General features: G+C 57.6%; 3 protein-coding genes across 6 annotated transcripts; 1 reads left to right on the top strand and 2 right to left on the bottom strand.

The window, feature by feature from the left end:
* Positions 1–1003: 1003 nt before the first annotated feature.
* Positions 1004–6032, bottom strand: ISG20L2 (interferon stimulated exonuclease gene 20 like 2). Its single transcript, XM_030303450.1, has 4 exons — positions 5927–6032; positions 4548–5396; positions 2548–2748; positions 1004–1849 (listed from the first exon to the last, which is right to left on the bottom strand). Exons 2-4 carry the CDS (start codon positions 5277–5279, stop codon positions 1736–1738), a joined length of 1047 nt encoding a protein of 348 aa, XP_030159310.1. The 5' UTR covers positions 5280–5396; positions 5927–6032; the 3' UTR covers positions 1004–1735.
* Positions 6033–6362: 330 nt separating this feature from the next.
* Positions 6363–13559, top strand: RRNAD1 (ribosomal RNA adenine dimethylase domain containing 1). 3 transcript variants are annotated; one of them, XM_030303448.1, is made up of 8 exons: positions 6364–6593; positions 9953–10077; positions 10174–10366; positions 10795–10857; positions 11113–11256; positions 11706–12187; positions 12755–12939; positions 13308–13559. In XM_030303448.1, exons 1-8 carry the CDS (start codon positions 6483–6485, stop codon positions 13427–13429), a joined length of 1425 nt encoding a protein of 474 aa, XP_030159308.1. In that variant the 5' UTR covers positions 6364–6482; the 3' UTR covers positions 13430–13559. The 3 variants fall into 3 exon arrangements, with proteins under 3 accessions (XP_030159306.1, XP_030159308.1, XP_030159309.1); XM_030303446.1 differs by having other exon boundaries at positions 6363–6593; positions 9953–10366; XM_030303449.1 differs by lacking the exon at positions 6364–6593 and adding an exon at positions 6602–7106 and having other exon boundaries at positions 9953–10366.
* Positions 13522–17413, bottom strand: MRPL24 (mitochondrial ribosomal protein L24). Of its 2 annotated transcripts, none has more exons than XM_030303452.1 (6): positions 17349–17413; positions 14999–15241; positions 14827–14922; positions 14517–14620; positions 14115–14245; positions 13522–14015 (listed from the first exon to the last, which is right to left on the bottom strand). In XM_030303452.1, exons 2-6 carry the CDS (start codon positions 15179–15181, stop codon positions 13879–13881), a joined length of 651 nt encoding a protein of 216 aa, XP_030159312.1. In that variant the 5' UTR covers positions 15182–15241; positions 17349–17413; the 3' UTR covers positions 13522–13878. The 2 variants fall into 2 exon arrangements, with proteins under 2 accessions (XP_030159312.1, XP_030159313.1); XM_030303453.1 differs by having other exon boundaries at positions 17273–17362.
* Positions 17414–17983: the final 570 nt, after the last annotated feature.

Below are 17983 nucleotides of genomic sequence, written 5' to 3'. Positions count from 1 at the left end.
GCTGCTGTTTACCCAGACACCCACAAGGCCAAGTCCAGCCGACGTGTACCCCCAAAACTGAACTCAACTGAGATTTTTCGTCGTCTCCCACCTTAACTGATTAAAATGTAACTAAGACTTGCCTTCAGCGTATTCCCGGTTTTGGGCGCGGCCCTCCTAGATCATTCCCACTTAGACCTAGAGGTGTGTGTGAGGGCGCCTGGTACGTCTCTGCAGTGTCACGGACGTTCCGTGTGTCAGGCTCAGCAGGAACCAACTTGCTCTGAGCTCCAGAGCTGCCTGTGCAAGCGGGTCCCGCGGTGCAGGACAGGACGGCAAGGCCACGTCTGAAGTCCGGGTTGGCTGCAGGAAATTCCCTTCTACCGGCAGCCGTGACCGTAGCCCTGCCCCTGGAGCCAAAGCAGCCACTCGAGGGGCACAAGCCACACAAGAGTGTGGAGGCCGCACTCTCTCAAGACTGTGCACAAAGCAATCCCAGACACGAGGTCAGACCCGTGACTCACCTTCCCAGGAGGGCGTGTGCCACCGAGGAAGCGCTGGCAGGACCGACCAGGCTGGCGTCACCCAGCACCCTCCCGCCCCTGCTTCGTCCCTCCCGCATGCCCACCCTGAATCGCTCTACTGGTCACACACCCGTGTGTGAAGGTGTCTGCGTGGCTTGGGGCACCGCTGCAGGCGTGCTCGATTCATGGTAGGGGTGGGGACCGGGCACCAGAGCACACGGGCCACACACGAGGGCTTAGTCGGTGCTTCCTGGTGACTTCTGGCCAAAAAGCGCCCAGTTAGTGCCGTCCACAGAGATCCTGGACCCCTCACAGAATCACAGCCCTGTGAGACCTTGTCACAGAGACTTTTTTCAAATAGGCTCTACGCCCAACGTGGGGCCTGAGCTCACAATCCCGAGATCTAGAGTTGCATGCTCTAACAACTCGAGCCAGCCAGGCGCCCCACCTGGTGACAGAGCTTTTTAGCGTAAACCGAAAAAGAAAACAGCACACGAGTGTTTTTCCATTATAAAAATTTATCAAGGGAATAATTTGAGTCCTTAAAGGTTTGTTTTAATGAAGTAAAAGACTAAAAACCATGAAAACACTTTAAGTTCTTTTTTAACCTACCAAGTGGGATCTAAATTAAATAAATCCTCTAACACTTTAGGAGAGACGTTGCTTTCCCAAATCAGAAAAATTGATCTCCAAGTCCCACTCTCCTACCCCTAAGAACTGAACCTCACCAGGGATGGCTCCCCTAAGGACGGGCGCTATGTCTCCGATGCAGACAAGGCCAAGGGCAGAGTCTGTGACACGCGGTGTGACCAGCCAACCAGCGCACTTCTGACCGCGAAAGAGGGCACTGCTATTTACGTGAGGACCAAAAGCATAAAACGGACATGCAGTCACCCTAGTGATAAGGCAGTTTGGGAAATGGTTCCCAGTATGCCCCGCCCCTTGAAGTCAAAAGGCCCGCCTGGAGCCAAGCACCTGGGACCTGCAGGTAGCACCATTTAGGAGGGAAACAGTCCAGGGCTGGTCCTGACACGGAGGCTTCCTCCCTCCGCGGGATTCTCAACCAGACACGACACGACACTGGAGGTGAAATTTCAATGAAGACTGAGTCTGGGGTGGAGCCGGTCTCTCCCGGTTGGGGCAGCGAGCCGGGCCGCTGCCCAGTCCTGCTGCCCGGTCCTCCCGGGCACGGTGCTGCTCTCCACCTCTCGTCACCGGCGCCTCCGCGGCCGCTAGTCCTTTGGGGGATTCTGGGCCAGGTGCTGTTCCCACTCGACTTCAACCAACTTGTACAGCTCCATGGTGGCCTGAGCGTCTTCCACGGAGGAATGCCCGCTTTTCCCAACCTGGACGCCGGAGGAAGAGAAGAACGTGAAGCCACAGAGAGAGACTACAGCTTTCCTTCCCAACTGGCTCTCCGCGGCCCCCGGGGTGCAGGTGCTTCTGCAGAGTCTGTGGGCTGCGAAGGCCGAACTCCGGTGGGGTCTAGTCCCCACCCCATCTCAGAGGCTCCACTCCCACCCTAACGGCTCAGCCCTTCCTGTGGACGCAGGTGCTCGTCGGTCTACGCCCGGCCAGCACGACGCACCAGACGGCCGCCAGGCCTTCCGAATCTTCCAGCTTCCCCAGTGCCTAACCACGCTCTACGCGACGCGTGGCCCCTCCTCCTCCGGCCAGGCAGGCCGCCCTCTTCTGAGTGCAGATGCGTAGACCACGCAGGGGATCCCGGCACCCACTCTGCGGACTTCTGGACACCACCACGTGCTCTCCTCTCTTCCTCTCTTCTCAGTTAGGGCTTTGCACCCACCTGAAGGCTCTTCCCTGTCCCGAGCACCCTCTGTGATGCTCTGGGACGGGAGCTGTCACGCCACGTACAGATGGAGAGTCTACCGGGCCCCTTGGTCCAAAGCTCTTCCCGTCAGAGCAGCCCGCCCACACCTCTCTACAACCAGAGCAATTCTGGGGCCAGAGCCTGGAGCAAGGCCGCACGGAGGGCGCCCCCAGCGTCCAAGCCACGGGCCTGGCTGCACTGGGGAGACACTACCTGGATGTCCCGGTTCAGAAGCTTCTTGGTGAGACACTTGAGGGACACGGTGGCGTTCTCTGGGCACTCGGCCTTCCGGTTGAGGGGCGGGATGTGGGAGGTGTCGCGGGTGAGAGACTTGGGGTGGGAGTACTGAAGGGCTTTGAAGTCGTTGTGGATGGCATGCCCCACCACTATCTTCCCTGCGAGGATCTTCAAGATCTGAAACAGGAACAGAGGCGGCGCTGGCGAGGAGGCGGCGAAGCCCCTGCATCCTACAAGCCCAACGTGGCCACGGGTCCTTCTAGGCCCTTTTCTCCAAGTGCTCACCCGGCTCATCCTTGAAACGCCCTCTCCCACCAGGCTTCTTCCACCCGAGGCCCAGCTCCACGCCCCGAGGTGAAAGCAGCTACCACCCAAGACGACCCCGCCGCACGACGACGGTAACTCCGTCCGGACTTACATCCCCAACGGCTCCTTATCTTCTAACTTCCATCCCAGCGACAGGCCGATTTGCCTCCGTCCCCAATCACACTCACGCCTGAGATGCTCACGTAACTATCCAGGTCGGTTCTGGCTCGCTACGTGAAGACCTTTGACCCCTACCATATGCTGGCCTGAGACACGAGGCTTGGACAGATGGGGTCAGAGATGGGCTCCAGGAAGGTGACAGAAGCCCCAAATTGTACACAAAGTTACGTACATGGGGTTTTTTTTTGGGGGGGGGGGGGGGGGGAGGGTCTACGGTTTCCATCCGACTCTGGAAGGCCCTACGAGCTACAAAAGCTTCAGAACCTCTTGCAGACTAAGTCCGCGTGCGCCAGCCCCCGGCCTTCAGCTCTCCCCACTCACTCACCAGCCGCCCTGGAACCTTATTCCCGTGAATCTCAGAAGCAAAGACCTTCTCGCCACCGCAGGATCTTAAAGCGTGAGGGCAAACCGGCAACGAGGACAACCAAAGAATACACCACCAGCTCTGAAGGCCGTTCCCCCGACGGGTTCCGAACAGGTTGTGAACAAGAACTAAAGCGCCCTGACTGTGACACGGCCGGCAGGAAGCCCTGGAAGCGGCAGACCCTGTGAACGGGGCTCTCGGCCCGGCCTGAGCGCTGGGGGATCACTTTAGGACGAGAGCCCCGCGGGAGCGCCACGAGCCAGGCAGGTGCGGGCTCCTAAGGGCACTCTGCGCCCCGCCACACCCTCCCCACCTTCCGCCTCTCCCAAGCGCGGCTCAGGGGTGCCCTGGTGCGCAGGCTCAACTCCTCTCGGGTTCTTTCTAAGATCCAGCCCCCTCCCCTCTGCTGAACCACCTCCAACTGACTGCAGGCGCATGAAGAACACCAGCGGAACAGAGTGTCCAGAGAAAGCAAAGAGCAGGGGGTTGAAGTGGCAGAGACGTGGACCAAGAGCGCCCTCTGGAGGCCTCCCACGACCAGCTGGCTTCCTCTCCTTCACCTCAGGTTCACCTTCCTTTTCCTGTCCCTCTGTGGAGCTCCCTGCGGCCAGTGAGGCTTGCTCAGCGAGCGAGGTGAGAACCCGACACGACAGCCCTGGGTCGTCTGTCGCAGCTGTCGCTTCGGCACACCCCACCCAGGTACGCGAGTCACCCCTGCTCCCACCAAAACCACCAGCACCTCCCACGCTAGGCAGGAAGCCCTCCTCACTCTCCCCGAAGACATGGAGCATTCCACCCCCCCCCCCCGCCATCCGTGCCTGGGGCTCTGTCCCTCAGTGGTTACTTCTCTGTACGGATTCCCAGTTCCCCAGACAAGGATTCGACCGGAGAGCGAACAGTCTCAGCCAACCAAGTTCCCTCCACCAGCTAACTGTAGCTTTCTGGACTCCCACCGCTCCGCCCCAGCAGGAAGCAGGAAGCCCTCTTCCCGTGGCGATCCACTCCCTCCTTCCCTCCTCCCCATCCTCTGGCGCCTTCCTAGAGTGACACCCTTTGCTGAAAAAATGACGCGGACCTCAGCCCACCGGCCTCGCCACTACCATCGGACGGACCCCAAGCCTCTCACCTGGCTCCGAGCGACCTTGAAGGGTGTGGCATTCACCATGTGCTGCTTCCGGATGCCACTCCATCTGGTCCGGTAGTCCACGATGTGGCAGGGGGGGAGGACGTACTCATCATAGAGCACATCTCCGTGGTAGCTGACGATGCTACATCGAGCCAAGGAACTGACGTGCCCCTTGGGTCCTGTGCCCACCATCTCGCAGTCAATCGCCACCATTTTCCCTGGCGTCTTCTGCGACGCTCCGGAGCATTTATTCTCCAAATGAGATTGCGTGGAGTTCTGTGGGGCGTTTTTCTGAGTAGGGTTCTTCTGGGGGCCCTTCTTCTGGGAGCGAGCCGGGCGGCTCCTAGTCTTTGGAAGAGCACTCTGGAACTCCCCCAGCAAGTCTACTTTGGCCACGACAGACCCAGCCTTCTGTGAAGCGGCAGGGGTCAGCCAAGGCACCGCAGCTTTCCTGTCCAGGGACTGCTCTGGTCCGCCGCTGGAGGCGGCGGGCTTCTTCTTTGCAAGGGGAGAGACCTTCCGAGCGCCATCCACCCTAGGAGCTTCCCCTTTCTTCGGAGGCTCTGGGTGCAGCTTAGGCACCTTGCTAGGGTGCTGGTTCTTCTTATTCAGAAAACCTCTCCGTTCCAAGAACCTCCTCTTCTTGACAAATTTTCGGTGCTTGGCATTCCCCTCTAACGCCTTTTTGGGGGGAGGTTCACCGAAATCCAAATTGAGGAGTAAGGTAGACATGAGGACAGTGGACGGCGGGAGAGCAGATGGGAGGAGCGGCTTACTGACGACAGGAAGATAGAGGCCTCATCTTCTGCTGAATCCCACAGGCCAACGTCTGGAGGTCTGCAGGACACCCTGGGGAAGAGAGTAATCCTGACAACGGAGCCCATAGGCCCCGTGAAACAGTAAGACCCATCTCCGGACGACTTAAAGCTGGAAAGACATCAGAGCGACCTCCCAGAACAGGTACGAATCTGTAACGTGAAATAATGTCAGGGGCACGGTCTGCGCCAGGAAGCTTCGGTTCTAGCGCGGCCCCACAATTCACCAGCCACAGGGTCTTGAGAAGGCCACTTCCCCTCCCAAGAGCTCAGTCTCGTTCGCACCCGGAGGGGGCTGTAGGGCCAACCACCTCGAACTCTGCGTCTGGAAAGCCAGAACAGTGGAGCTGTACCATCCGCCCGCGAGGGCCTCTGGATTACCCAGGCATCCCCGCGCGGCTCCAGGCGGGGGACCACCACACGCGTCTCACGCCGGTCCTTCTCCCGACAAAGGCCCTCTGACCACACACACCCGCTGGGTGAACCGAGGCTTAGGGCCCCCTACATCGGCGAGCACGCCGGGGGTCCCCGCCACCGAGAGCGACCCCCTGCGCCCACACCTACCTCCTCGCCGGCCCAGCTAAGAGCGGAAGCGCCCGGAACCGGAGGCGGAAGTCGGCGCGCGCCGGCGAGGCCCGGGCCGGCAGGCGCGTGGGTTGGACCGCGCCGGGGGCCGACGCGCACGCGCCCGCAGCGCCCCCGCCTCCGGGAGCGAGGCCAGGGACTCCGAGCGCTTGGGCAGCGGCAGCGGCGGCGGCGGGGGCGGCGTGGGCGGGATGCGCTCCCCGGCCCCTCTAGCCCCGTGGAGGTACAACTCGAAGGCAGGGAGGCCGAGCCCCGGGGGAGGTACCGCCCCCACTTCCGGGGGAGGAGGGAAGTGCGCGGGGAAGGGCGGGCCTGGGCGCCGCGCCACGCCTCTGTGACGTAGTGCGCGGCGCCCCGCCCCAACCCACCCCACGTGTCCGCGACGCCGCCCGCTTGGCGCCGGGGAACGTCGCGACCTGTGACGTCAGGGGACGCATTCCGTCTTCCGCCCCAGCCGCAGGCCCCCCGCGGGGCACTGACCCTGGCTCCCCGCTCGGCTCGTTCTCGCTCCTGACGCCACCAGCTGGACCCCGGGATGCTGGGCGTCTCCGCCCGCGGCCTCTCTCACGAGGAGAGGAGGCAGCTGGCGGTGAACCTCACCCGTGTGCTGGCGCGCTACCGTCCCATCCTGGACGCCTACATCATCGTGAGGCCACAGGGGTGTGGGCGGGGTGCTGCCGGTTGTGCGGTTGGCTGGGTGCCCGTGGCAGGGGCAGAACCTGGAGAGGTGGCTTCTGCTCTCTTTTTTTCTATGGGTTTCGGTCTGTGGTCTGTACAAAAAGGGTTAAAACTGGGGTTACTCCCTCCCGGTTTTTGAGTTGACATACGTATTAATATTTCTAGTATCTCGCTGGTTTCTCTAACTTTCCCAAGTCCAAAATAAAATGCGTGAACAACAGAGCCACGCTGCAGCTACGTTGAGCTCCCCCAGGAACCCGTGAGGTGTTCCAGGAACACACAAGTTCATTGATCCGAGCTTTGCATAAAGTCCTGGTTTAGTAGCCTACTGGACAGCCACAGCTTTGGAATCAGACCGGCTTGACTGCCTCCTTTACTGTGTTAGATGGAGGCATTATTAAGAACTCCCTGCCACCTGTTTCTCAGCTGTAATAGGGATCCCTGTCTGAAGGATCGTTATGAAGAATGAGTGAGATGATGTGTAAGTGGCAACAGCATCCACTGAATCGTTCAGCCCCCCCAAGCCCAGAAGCCATTATTGATTCAACTCTTGCTTTCATTGATCAACAGTCCAGTTCTTCAAAGCGTCCTGTTGCCTCTACCTCCAGAACAGATACTAAAGTCACCCTTTGTTTCCACCTCCATTGCTACCACCCTGGGCCAAGCCACCATCATCTCTCTCCTGGACTCCTTCCTAACTGATCTCTGTGTTCACTTACTCTCCATAACCACTTCTTCATAAAGCAGCTTGGTCCTCGTAAACTGGGAATCCCGGGCGCCTGGGTGGCTCAGTCAGTTGAGTGGCTAACTCATGATCTCATAGTTGGTGGGAGGGGGTCCCGAGTCAGGCTCTGTGCTGACAGCGCTGAGCCTGCTTTGGAATCTCTCTCCGTCCCTCTCTGTCCCTCCCCACCCCGACCCAGGTATGCACATACAATCTCTCTCAAAATAAATTTTTTAAAAATGTAAGTTTGATCAGGGCACCTGGCTGGCTCAGTCCGTAGAGTTTGCTACACTCTTGACCTTGGAGTAGTAAGTTTGAGCCTCACGTTGGTGTCAAGTTTACTTGAAAAACACGTAAATCTGATCGAGACACTGCCTTGCTTCCTAGGTGCTTTGATGAAATCTTAACTCCTTACCGTTATCGAAAAAGTGCTACATGATCTGTCCCCTGCTGCCTTTTGAAGGCTAGCACATTCATCCTCTCCCACATTGACTCTACTACACCTATACTGGCCTGATTTCTGCTCTGTAAATATGGCAGGCCTCTGGGCCTTTGCACTTACTGGTCAGCCTGGAATGCTTTTCCTCCACAGGAAGGCGAAAGAAAACAGTGATTAAGGGCAAGAACTGGAGTCCAGTTGGTTTCAGATTCCAGCTCTGCTGCTTACTAGCTTTTTGACTTGGGCAAGTTACTTAACAGCTGTGTGTCAGTTTCCTTCTCTGGAAAATGCCAAGTAAAAATAGTACTTATCTCATAGGGTTGTTTGAAGATTAAATGCATTAATACATGGAAAATGCTTGGGACAGTGCCTGGTATATTAAAATATCTTATGAGTGTTTGCTATGACCTGAGTTTTTTTTTTTATCGAGGTATCATTGATATGTAACTTTGTATTGGGGGTATAACAGTGATTTGATATTTGTGTTGCAAAATGATCACCATGGTAAGTGTAGTGAAACACCCTTCACCTCTCAAGTTACCTTTATTGTGAGGAGAACTTCTAAGGTCTGCTCTCATCAACTTGCAAATATGCAGTCCATCATCGTTAGCTGTGGTCACTTTGATGTACATTACGTCTCCATGATTTATTTATTTTTACAACTGGAAGTTTGTATTTTTTGACCCTCCTCACCCATTTCGCAAGCTCCCCAGACCAGTGTTCCGTCCATACTCTCTCAAGCTCCATTGTGTTACCGTTTTCGTTAGTGTTTGATCGTCTCTGTGGCACTTGACGTTACCTGAAATTATTTTTTTTATGTAAACTCTGCGAGAGCAAGAATCTTGTCTGGTTCATTGTTGTGTCCTCTGAGCCTAGACTAGAGCTTGGTGCATAACCAAAGCTCCAGAATTTGTGTTGAACAAATGAACAAATAAAAACACCCTGGGATAACATCTGGCATATAAAGTGTGTGATGCATATAATGGTAGATTACTTTTTTTTTTTTATTTTTTTTTTTATTTTTTATTTATTTATTTTTTTATTTATTTTTGGGACAGAGAGAGACAGAGCATGAACGGGGGAGGGGCAGAGAGAGAGGGAGACACAGAATCGGAAACAGGCTCCAGGCTCTGAGCCATCAGCCCAGAGCCCGACGCGGGGCTCGAACTCACGGACCGCGAGATCGTGACCTGGCCGAAGTCGGACGCTTAACCGACTGCGCCACCCAGGCGCCCCAACTTTTTTAATGTGTTTATTTTCGAGAGAGAGAGAGAAGGGGAGAAAACAGGAGCGGGGTAGGGGCAGAGAGAGAGAGGGACAGAGGATCTGAAGCAGAGAGCCCGACACGGGGCTTGAACTCACCAACCATGAGATCATCTGAGCCGAAGTCAGATGCTTAACCGCTGAGCCACCCAGGTGCCCCGTGGTAGATTTTTTTTTTTTTTAATTTTTTTTTCAACGTTTATTTATTTTTGGGACAGAGAGAGACAGAGCATGAATGGGGGAGGGGCAGAGAGAGAGGGAGACACAGAATCGGAAACAGGCTCCAGGCTCTGAGCCATCAGCCCAGAGCCCGACGCGGGGCTCGAACTCACGGACCGCGAGATCGTGACCTGGCTGAAGTCGGACGCTTAACCGACTGCGCCACCCAGGCGCCGATTTTTTTTTTTTTTTTTAAGTTGTTTTTCTGAGAGAGAGCACAAGCAGGGGAGGGACAGAGAGAGAGGCTCCCAAGCAGGCTGCACGCTGTCAGCCCAGAGCTCCCATGACCTGAGCCAGAATCAAGAGTCAGACGCTTAACTGGCTGAGCCACCCAGGTGCCCGGGTAACGATGGTAGATTATCAAGCGGTGATGTACTAATACCACACAGGTCAGTCACTGTGGTGTCGCAGATGCCGAAGTGAAGACACCGTCCTTGCCCTTAAGCACAGTTGAGTAGAGAAAGCGGACACATCCATGAGTAGGGACGCTGCTACAAGAGAGGTGTCCGGGATGCCATCTGGGCTCCGAGGAAGGGGGAGGCAGGAGCAGGCTTCAGAGGAGAGGTGACTCGGAGGAGTAGGAGGCGCCTGCTGGCCGCAGCCAGTGGCCCTTCGTAGAGGACGGGGAAGGGCGGGAAGGGCAGCGGCCTATTGACCGCTCCCCTTCTCCCTTCTCCCGCAGGAGTTCTTTACAGACAACCTGTGGGGCACACTCCCTTGCTCGTGGCAGGAAGCGCTGGATGGACTGAACCCGCCACAGCTGGCCGCACAGCTGCTGGGGATGCCTGGGGAAGGGGAAGTGGTCAGGTATGGGCAAGAGGGGCCCCGTGCCGGGGGACCCAGGGTGTCACTGTCAGGATGCAATGGAGCTATTCACCGGGGGCCCGGGCTGGCCTATCGCAGGTACAGGTCGGTGTGGCCACTCACTCTGCTGGCCCTGAAGTCCACAGCCTATGCCCTGGCCTTTACCCGGACACCTGGGTTTCAGACCCCCTCAGAGTTCCTGGAGAACCCCAGCCAGAGCTCCCGCCTGACAGCCCCGTTCCGGAAACACGTCAGGCCCAAGAAGCAGCATGAGATCCGGAGGCTGGGAGAGGTGAGATGGCGGGGGGGGGGGGGGGGGCGGGAGGACCCCTTAAGGCCGTGGGTTGCCAGGATGTGGGCACTTTGCACGGCCCGCAGGACCATCCTTGGCAGGCATGGTCTGGATGCTGGGTGTTTTGTGCGCCCGCCCTCTCGACGGGTAGGTTGGTGGCTGTGTCTGAACCAAGGTCTTCCTATTTTCCACCTCCGCAGTCTGCTCAGGGCTTCATAGCAGCGCTCTCCTCCTTGTTCACGCTGAGAGGAGCAAGGAGAGGAGGCTGAGCCTGGGGTCAGCACCTCCCTTTCGGTTTCTCTATCTCGTGTCCGTGGCACCCCTGCCCTCTTCCTGTGCCCTCTGCGGCGCCTCCGCCCCCGTTGGGGGTGTTTGCCCTGGGAGCCAACACCCAGTGGCCAGGAGAGCTTTGTTCCCTCCTCTTGTAGTTGGTGAAGAAACTGAGTGACCTCACGGGCTGCACCCAGGTCGTGGATATAGGCTCAGGCCAGGTGAGTCAGACCCTTAACATTCTGGGTTTCAGGTCTGGGTGTTTCGTTGTTTGAGTCGTGGGGACAGAGAGCTGGAGGCAGGTCGTCAGGCTGCAGGCCCAGGGAAGCAGGTGCTGGGCAGTGGTGGAACTAGGCAGGGCAGGACTTGAGCCTCCTGCGGGCCCGGGACCCAGGCGTCCAGGTCACTGCTAGGGAGGCTGACAGCAGAGAGGCCGCTGGACGGGACCGTCTCCACCCTCCCTCTCGTGACTCCAGGGCCATCTCTCCCGATTCATGTCCCTGGGGCTGGGGCTGACAGTGAAGAGCATCGAAGGCGATCGGAGGCTGGTGGAGAGAGCCCAGCGCCTGGACCGGGAGCTCCTGCAGGCCCTGGAGAAAGAGGAGAAGAGGAGCCCCCAGGTCGGCCAGCTTTTCGTGCAGCCGGGGCTGCGGGACGAGGCCCGCTTGGCAGGCATTGGGCACCAAGGCCGACTCCTTTCTGTTTCCGGGATTGACGGCGTGATCCCCAATTCTGCTACCCCTTTGAGGGCCCCCCGTCACCCAAACCTCCTCATACCGTAAAAGCACTTTCTGGTTACAAAGTGCTTTCCACCCTGACGTGTGCTTCTCCCAGCCACCTGTGGAGCGGCCGGTCAGGTGTTCATTAGGCTCGTGACAGAGGGGAACCGGGACTCACAGACGAGGAGGTCTGCAGTTGATGGTGACGGGCCCGAGTTCACCCAGCTCCCCCGTCCCCCGGTTCTCTCCCTCTTTGGGAAGGAGCGCAGGGGACACTCCCTTCCTGTGGCCGGAGGGGGCACAGGGACAGCAGACTTCCCACCTGCCTCTGTTCCGTCCTGCCTCCACAGGTGACCCAGGCCGGCCCTCGCCACTCCCCACACCACGTGGTTAGGTGGGTAGAGCCCACGGCCCTGTGCAAGGAGCTCCTGCTTCCCCTGGAGCCCTTGCCTCCGTGCGGGGCCCGCCTGCTGCTGACGGGCCTCCACGCCTGCGGGGACCTGAGCGTCGCCTTGCTGAGGCACTTCTCCTGCCCCGAGGTGGTGGCCCTGGCCTCGGTGGGCTGCTGCTACATGAAGTTGAGTGAGCCTGGCGGCTACCCACTGAGTCAGTGGGTGGCGGGGCTTCGTGGCTCCGAGCTGCCCTACAGGCTGCGGGAGGGGGCCTGCCACGCCCTGGAGGACTACGCCGAGCGGCTACAGAGAGCGGGCCCCGGGCTCCGCACCCACTGCTATCGGGCGGCACTGGAGACGGTCATCCGGGGCGCCCGGCCCGAGCTTCGACGGCCAGGCGTGCAGGGGATCCCCAGGGTCCACGAGCTCAAGATCGAAGAGTGAGGTTGGGGGGGGGGGCGGGGGGGCGGAACGGGCATCACGGACTGAAGGTCTGATTTCCCTCCCATCCTCACTTGTTAGTGTGAACGAAAGATCTATGGGGCGTCGGGGGGGCTCAGTTAGTTTAGGCATCCGGCTCTTGATTTCCGCTCACGCGCATCATGATCTCTGTCGTGGGCAGAAGCCTGCTTGAGGTTCTATCTCCCTCTGCCCCTCCCCTCAAAAAAAACCAAACCACAAACAAAAGATCTAAATGTGCCCAGGGAGTTGATTTTGAAGTCTGACCGGACAGCTTCTCAGAATTCTTTTAGAACCGAGTTGTCACTCTTTTGTCAGGGGACCGTCCAGGTCTTTAAGTGCTAAAACTATGGTCAGATCATTGTATAGATGATAAACTTGGGGACCAATCTGCTGCTGGACAGACAGTTCCCGGCCAGGGAAACTTAGGAAAATGCATACTAGGGTGGCAAACCCAGCAAAGCTGCCATCAGATCGGGAGCGTCCAGTCTGGGTGGGAGGGGAGGCTCCCGAAGCCAAACTGAGCATGTCTGTGGCTGACCCCACAGATACGTGCAGCGGGGGCTGCGGCGGGTGGGGCTGGATCCCCAGCTGCCACTGAACCTGGCTGCCCTTCGGGCCCACCAGGCCCAGGAGAACCGAGTGGTGGCCTTCTTCAGCCTGGCCCTGCTCCTGGCCCCGCTGGTGGAGACACTGATTCTGCTGGACCGGCTGCTCTGCCTTCAGGAGCAGGGTGAGGGTGGCCCACAGCAAGGACCGGGGGCTGGGGGGCCGGAGCTCTGAGGCTCCTCCTTCCGGCCCCAGCCCCCCAGCCCCGCGGCGGGACTCAGACTAGCTGCTTCGGGTACCAGTGGGGTGGGAGATTTGTCCACGCACGTTCCTGCTAAGTCGGGCTCATATCCCATCTTGCGTTTTAAGCAAGAACAACCCCAGGGGTGGGGGTTGGGGTCGGTGTCTGGGGTACCCATATTCCTGGTAGAGAATTGGGTCTCTTAGACACCTCAGGCCCCCCCCGCACAGGGAAAGGGGCTGTGCCCACAGGCCTGGCAGGGAACAGCTGCGTTCGTGATTCCTCCCTGAGTAGCCCTGCCTTTCTTCCAGGCTTCTATGCTGAGCTCCTGCCCATCTTTAGTCCTGAACTGTCACCCAGGAACCTAGTTCTGGTGGCCACCAAGAGTCCCCTGGGTGAGGCCTTCTCTCTTCTGGAAACTGAAGACAGCTGACGAACTCCATCTGGAATTCACCCAGAGGACCAGCCTCCTAGCTTCCTGCAAACCTGGCCTCTCCCTCCCCATGTTAACGTAATACTATGTAAAGGTTTATTTTTAATTTATTAAATAAATGAAATTTTTATTTCTCTGCCATTTCTGTTTTTCCACCCCCGCTCCCGCCAGCCTCCCTGACGGGTAGCGTCTCGTTACTCACGGGTCTCCCAGAACCCGCAGGCCCTGTCCCTGTGGAGGCTGCCTAACTTCCACCCAGGCTGTCACAACGTAAGGACAGACGCCCCTTCCTTCAGTCCCAGAAACCGGTGTGCTGGGTTAAGGTGCCGATCTAGCAGACGCGTGTGGGGGAACTCCTGGCTCTCTCTTGGTGTCTGAAGGAGAGGTGGCCTGGACCTTGGAGGCTAAGACAAGGAGGGGAGAAGCTGATCTCCAGCTGATTCCCAGGATCAGTACCAATAGACTTTCTTGTGTCTCCGCGTCTCCTGGATCCCCATCGCCTCCATCACCTCCTCCTCCAGTGTCTTTAAACGGGGCACGTAGGTTCTTTCTAGGGCATCTTCCACTGATGTGTCTTTGGGGCCATCTATTGAGCCAGAGGAAAGAAGATGGGTGGGAAATCCCCTCCCTCCCTCTCCTCCCACCACCCCCTGTCCCCGTCTTCCTGCCCCTCACCCAGCCTCACCAGTCCAGGTTTCAGGGACGATGCCATCAGCTCTGGGAAACTCAGGTTTGGGGATAATTCTTCCTGATCTTGTGGAGACACGTACCCGCTCTCCTGCCTCCGTGAATCTCCACTCCACGTCAGTGGGTTTCCTAGTGGACAGAAGAGATGAACCCAGCCTGGGAACCACGTCTTCCGGCTACGTGCCGCCCCAAAAAGTCAACGGCTGAAAACACGAAGGTCACCATCTTGCTGCTGCTATGTCTGTACTGGGGGTGACCCACAGGGGTCACGTCCACGAGAGGGATGGCCCCTTTCCATCTCCAGAACCACCAACCCACCATTCCTTTTGTAGAAACGGGATCGACACTGATGCACACTCGCAGGGCGGGCAGCCCTCTGACCAGAGCCCCACGTGCTTGCCTGTCCACGGGATCCACGAGTTTGACCTGGCGGTGGAGCAGGGGTGCTTCACTGGGGATCATGGTTCCCCGGGAATCCACGGTCTTGCCCACATAACGGTAGTGCTGTCCAAAAGAGGGGGGATATGAGAACCGGGGGTGTGAAAGGGGGCTCGCCCACCGCGGCTCGGGGCGTTCAGCCCAAGCTGGAAAACAACGTCAGCTGTCTCACTGTCCCTGCAGCTCGTCTCCTGCCTCCCTAGGCTGCTCCGAATGCGGTGACAGAGGGGACAGGCTTCCTGAGCACCCCTGAGCGCCCCATCTTCACTCACCGTGTTCAGTCCCTCCAGGACCACCCAGTTGCGCTGCCGGATGACTTGGACCACTTTGCCTTGCTTCCCAGCATCCTTGCCTTCTAGGACCTCCACCTGCAGGAAGACAGGAGGGTCAGGGAGGGGGGCCCTCACCCAGCCCCCCCACCACTCCACCTCATCCAAAGCTCACCCTGTCCCCGCAGAACAGATGCCATTCTTCATCCGAGACGGGCTCCACGGCCACCCGGCGCCGCCTGGTCCCCGGAGGGTTCTTCCTCTTGTCTGCAAGAGAGCCTGGGCGGCTCATCCCATAGCGGTAGTCGCGGGGCAGAGTGACCTTGGATGCCAAGGCCAGCAGGGCAGAGAGACGCATGGCTGGAGGCTGTGAGAAATCCCCTGGCCAGGGAGGATCCGGAAACCTTCCTCGTCAGCTCTGAAGGAGACAGAAAGAAACAAGCGGGCAAAGAACATTTTTTTAAACACTTAGTCCCTTGCTCAAGGGATCTCATCTCACGGAGTCCTCACAAGATGCTATCTTCACTTCACGGATGAGGAAACAGGCTCAGTGACTTGCCTGCGGTTATAAAGCTTCTACGTGAGAGAACTGACATTCAAGCCCACAACGTCTGACTTCAAAGTCCAGAAAGAGGCCAGGGACCACACGATCTAGTCGCCCCTGAATCGAGTAGACCCAAACAGGGCTTGGCGCATAGTAGATACTTAATAAACAGTTACTAGGTCGATGCGGGAACAGTGGGATAGGAAAAACACAGGTAAATGGGACAAAAAAGAGGCACAAGGCCAAGGGGCAGGCATTTACAAGGAAAAACAGCAGAGATTAAAAAAACAGTACTAAAATGTCCCTATGCCACTCACAATTCCTGAACTCAGTCAGGAAATAACCACTCCTCCTCCCTAAGGCAGCTTCTTTTCCAAAGGAAAAGGCCCCAGAAGCAGACTTTAGGATTACCAAGTCCTACATTTCCCAAATAAGTATATTTTCTAAGCCTCCCAATTTTGGATGATGGACTAAATCAGTTGGGGTGGTGAGAGAATGGAGGGCAAAAATAGTTAAGTGCTCCCATTTTTATTTATTTTTTTAAGAGAGAGCAAGCAGGGGAGGGGGGCCGAGGGAGAGAGAATCCCCAGCAGGCCCCACACTCAGCACAGAGCCCGATGCGGGGGCTCAATCCAAGGACTCTGAGATCGTGACCTGAGCTGAAATCAAGAGTCAGATGCTCAACGGACTGAGTCACCCAGGCGCCCCATGAGCGCTTCAATTTACTGAGCACTTACTACGTGCCAGGTGCCATGCTGTTTTCCTGCATCATGCGCTACAGAAAAGGATTAAGGAGGGCATCTTTAATTCTATTTTAGAACCAAGAACAGAGTCTAACTTCAAAGTACAAATAAAGTGGGGGATTCACCTTCGAATGCTCCCTCTCTGTAAAGAGAGCTTTCCTACTATTCTTACTTTCTAATCTTATACTCTAATAAAACCTTTTGCCTGCTGCTCAAAAAAAAAAAAAAAAAAAGTACAAATAAAGTGCACTCTAATGGCATAAAGAGCTGTGGGTTCTAGTCCCTGTTCCACCACCTTACTCTATGATCCAAGGCAACCTAGCTTACAAGCTTGTGTCGTCATCCTGAAAACTTTACAGGGTTGTTGGAGCCATTCAAACTACGTTTACTATTTTAACAAAACAAAGTACAGGATAATGCGAATCGTATTATGACTTTTGGGCAAATTAAAAAATACATATTGTGGCACAGCCTTAAATATTTATGCGAAGGCAACAGGAAACAGCCAAAGTACTTGGCTGGAGCAAGGGCACTATCTGGGGGAGCAGTTACTGTCCATCTTGCTCCTTCCCCACGACCTTTGTTTACATTTTCCCACTATGCGCCCTGGCGGGGATGGGGGGGGGGGCTGGGGGGTGGGGGGTGGGGACTGGTTTATCTGAACCTTCGGAGTTTTCTTCTTTATACTTCTCAATGTGAAAAAGAAAGTGCCTATGTTATCTTCAATTAGCGTTGGCCTCAATGTTCCCGTGCGGATTCAACAAATACTTAGGAGCACAGCTAGGTGACAGCCTTAGTGCGAGGAGCCTCACGGATTACTAGCGTCTGATCTTCCCGCCGCCCTGGGAGGGAAGCTGACAGGTGCGGGTACCCCAAGATTTCGTTCCCCAGACGAGGAAACCGGGCGCTGCGGGCTACAGGGCCTGCTCTAGTTCGCAGCTGCACAGGAGGAGGGCCAGCGTTCGGCCCCAGGACGCCAGCGGGGTCGCTGCAAAAGGCCAGGCGTCGGCCACTCTAGGTCTGCAGCTCCGGGAGGAGACCCCCAGAAGCCAGCCCCTAGGCCCTGCCCTCCTCTCCCGCACACCCTGCAGGGACTGTCCCCGGGGGGAGTAGCTTCCGCGGCGTGGCCCGGGCCCCGGTTCCAACAGTCTTCACCACCCACCCGCTCCAAGCCGCCGGAGCAGAGCAATCCCGGGCGAGTCCAGGGCGGCCACCACCACCGAGCACTCAACGCTCACCTCCGCTTCGCGCCTCGCCCCACGCTGCCGCGCCCCCCCGCCCCCCAGCGGCGTCCGCACATGCGCCCTTCGCCCTCGTCCCTCGGCTTTCTGGGAAATGTAGTCTGAATGCAGAGCGGACGCTCAAACCAACCTCGCTCTGAAAGCCGGAAGTTGTAGTCCACCGCTACGGAGCGAGCTGGAAACAGGAAATTTGGTCGGGTAGGAAAGCAAGGAACACCAAGAAGCACGTCGGGAGTTGAAGGCAGGGCAGGGTAGGTGCGGCGCTCGGCGCGTCTTTGCGCACGCTCTGCGTGGAGGCCGCTGGGAACCGTAGTTCTCAGAGAGGAGGGCTCCATTTTCTAGGGGATTGTGGCTTCCTGTTCAAAGCAGAGGGCTTCCCTTTCTAGGCTGGGCTGCGGCCAGTCCTCTGCCCGCGCGCCCGTCTGCAGCAGGGGACCGGGGCACACTAAGAAACTGTCCTGGGTTTTCTGCAGAAAGGAATGACACGTGGGCCCTTCCACTGCCGGTCGATGGGCTAGTCACAAAATGTCAGCTGTGGGAGGCACCTGCGATGACCTGGTCCAGCCGCTGCGCGCAACTCGGGGTAGCGGGCCGTTCCACGCTACCAGCCTCCGGGCCCTTCCCCACCAGCG

This window comes from Lynx canadensis, chromosome F1, assembly GCF_007474595.2.
Source record: "Lynx canadensis isolate LIC74 chromosome F1, mLynCan4.pri.v2, whole genome shotgun sequence".
NCBI lineage: Eukaryota > Metazoa > Chordata > Mammalia > Carnivora > Felidae > Lynx > Lynx canadensis.
The sequence above is the reverse complement of the archived record's forward strand: the minus strand, read 5'-3'. Positions and strand labels throughout refer to the sequence as shown.

Bases quoted from the DNA above. Each gene is read 5' to 3' on its own strand.
- MRPL24 (XM_030303452.1), bottom strand. From the start codon at position 15,181: ATGCGTCTCTCTGCCCTGCTGGCCTTGGCATCCAAGGTCACTCTGCCC. The intron at 14,621-14,826 runs GTGAGTGAAGAT...TCTTTTGGACAG, and splicing joins TCCTGGAGGGACTGAACACG to CACTACCGTTATGTGGGCAA. The intron at 14,016-14,114 runs GTGAGGCTGGGT...CTGGCTCAATAG, and splicing joins CGTCCCTGAAACCTGGACTG to ATGGCCCCAAAGACACATCA.
- ISG20L2 (XM_030303450.1), bottom strand. From the start codon at position 5,279: ATGTCTACCTTACTCCTCAATTTGGATTTCGGTGAACCTCCCCCCAAA. The intron at 2,749-4,547 runs GTGAGAGGCTTG...TTCCTGTTTCAG, and splicing joins TCAAGGTCGCTCGGAGCCAG to ATCTTGAAGATCCTCGCAGG. The intron at 1,850-2,547 runs GTAGTGTCTCCC...TCCGGCGTCCAG, and splicing joins TTCTGAACCGGGACATCCAG to GTTGGGAAAAGCGGGCATTC.
- RRNAD1 (XM_030303446.1), top strand. From the start codon at position 6,483: ATGCTGGGCGTCTCCGCCCGCGGCCTCTCTCACGAGGAGAGGAGGCAG. The intron at 12,188-12,754 runs GTGAGGTTGGGG...CTGACCCCACAG, and splicing joins CACGAGCTCAAGATCGAAGA to ATACGTGCAGCGGGGGCTGC. The intron at 12,940-13,307 runs GTGAGGGTGGCC...CCTTTCTTCCAG, and splicing joins GCTCTGCCTTCAGGAGCAGG to GCTTCTATGCTGAGCTCCTG.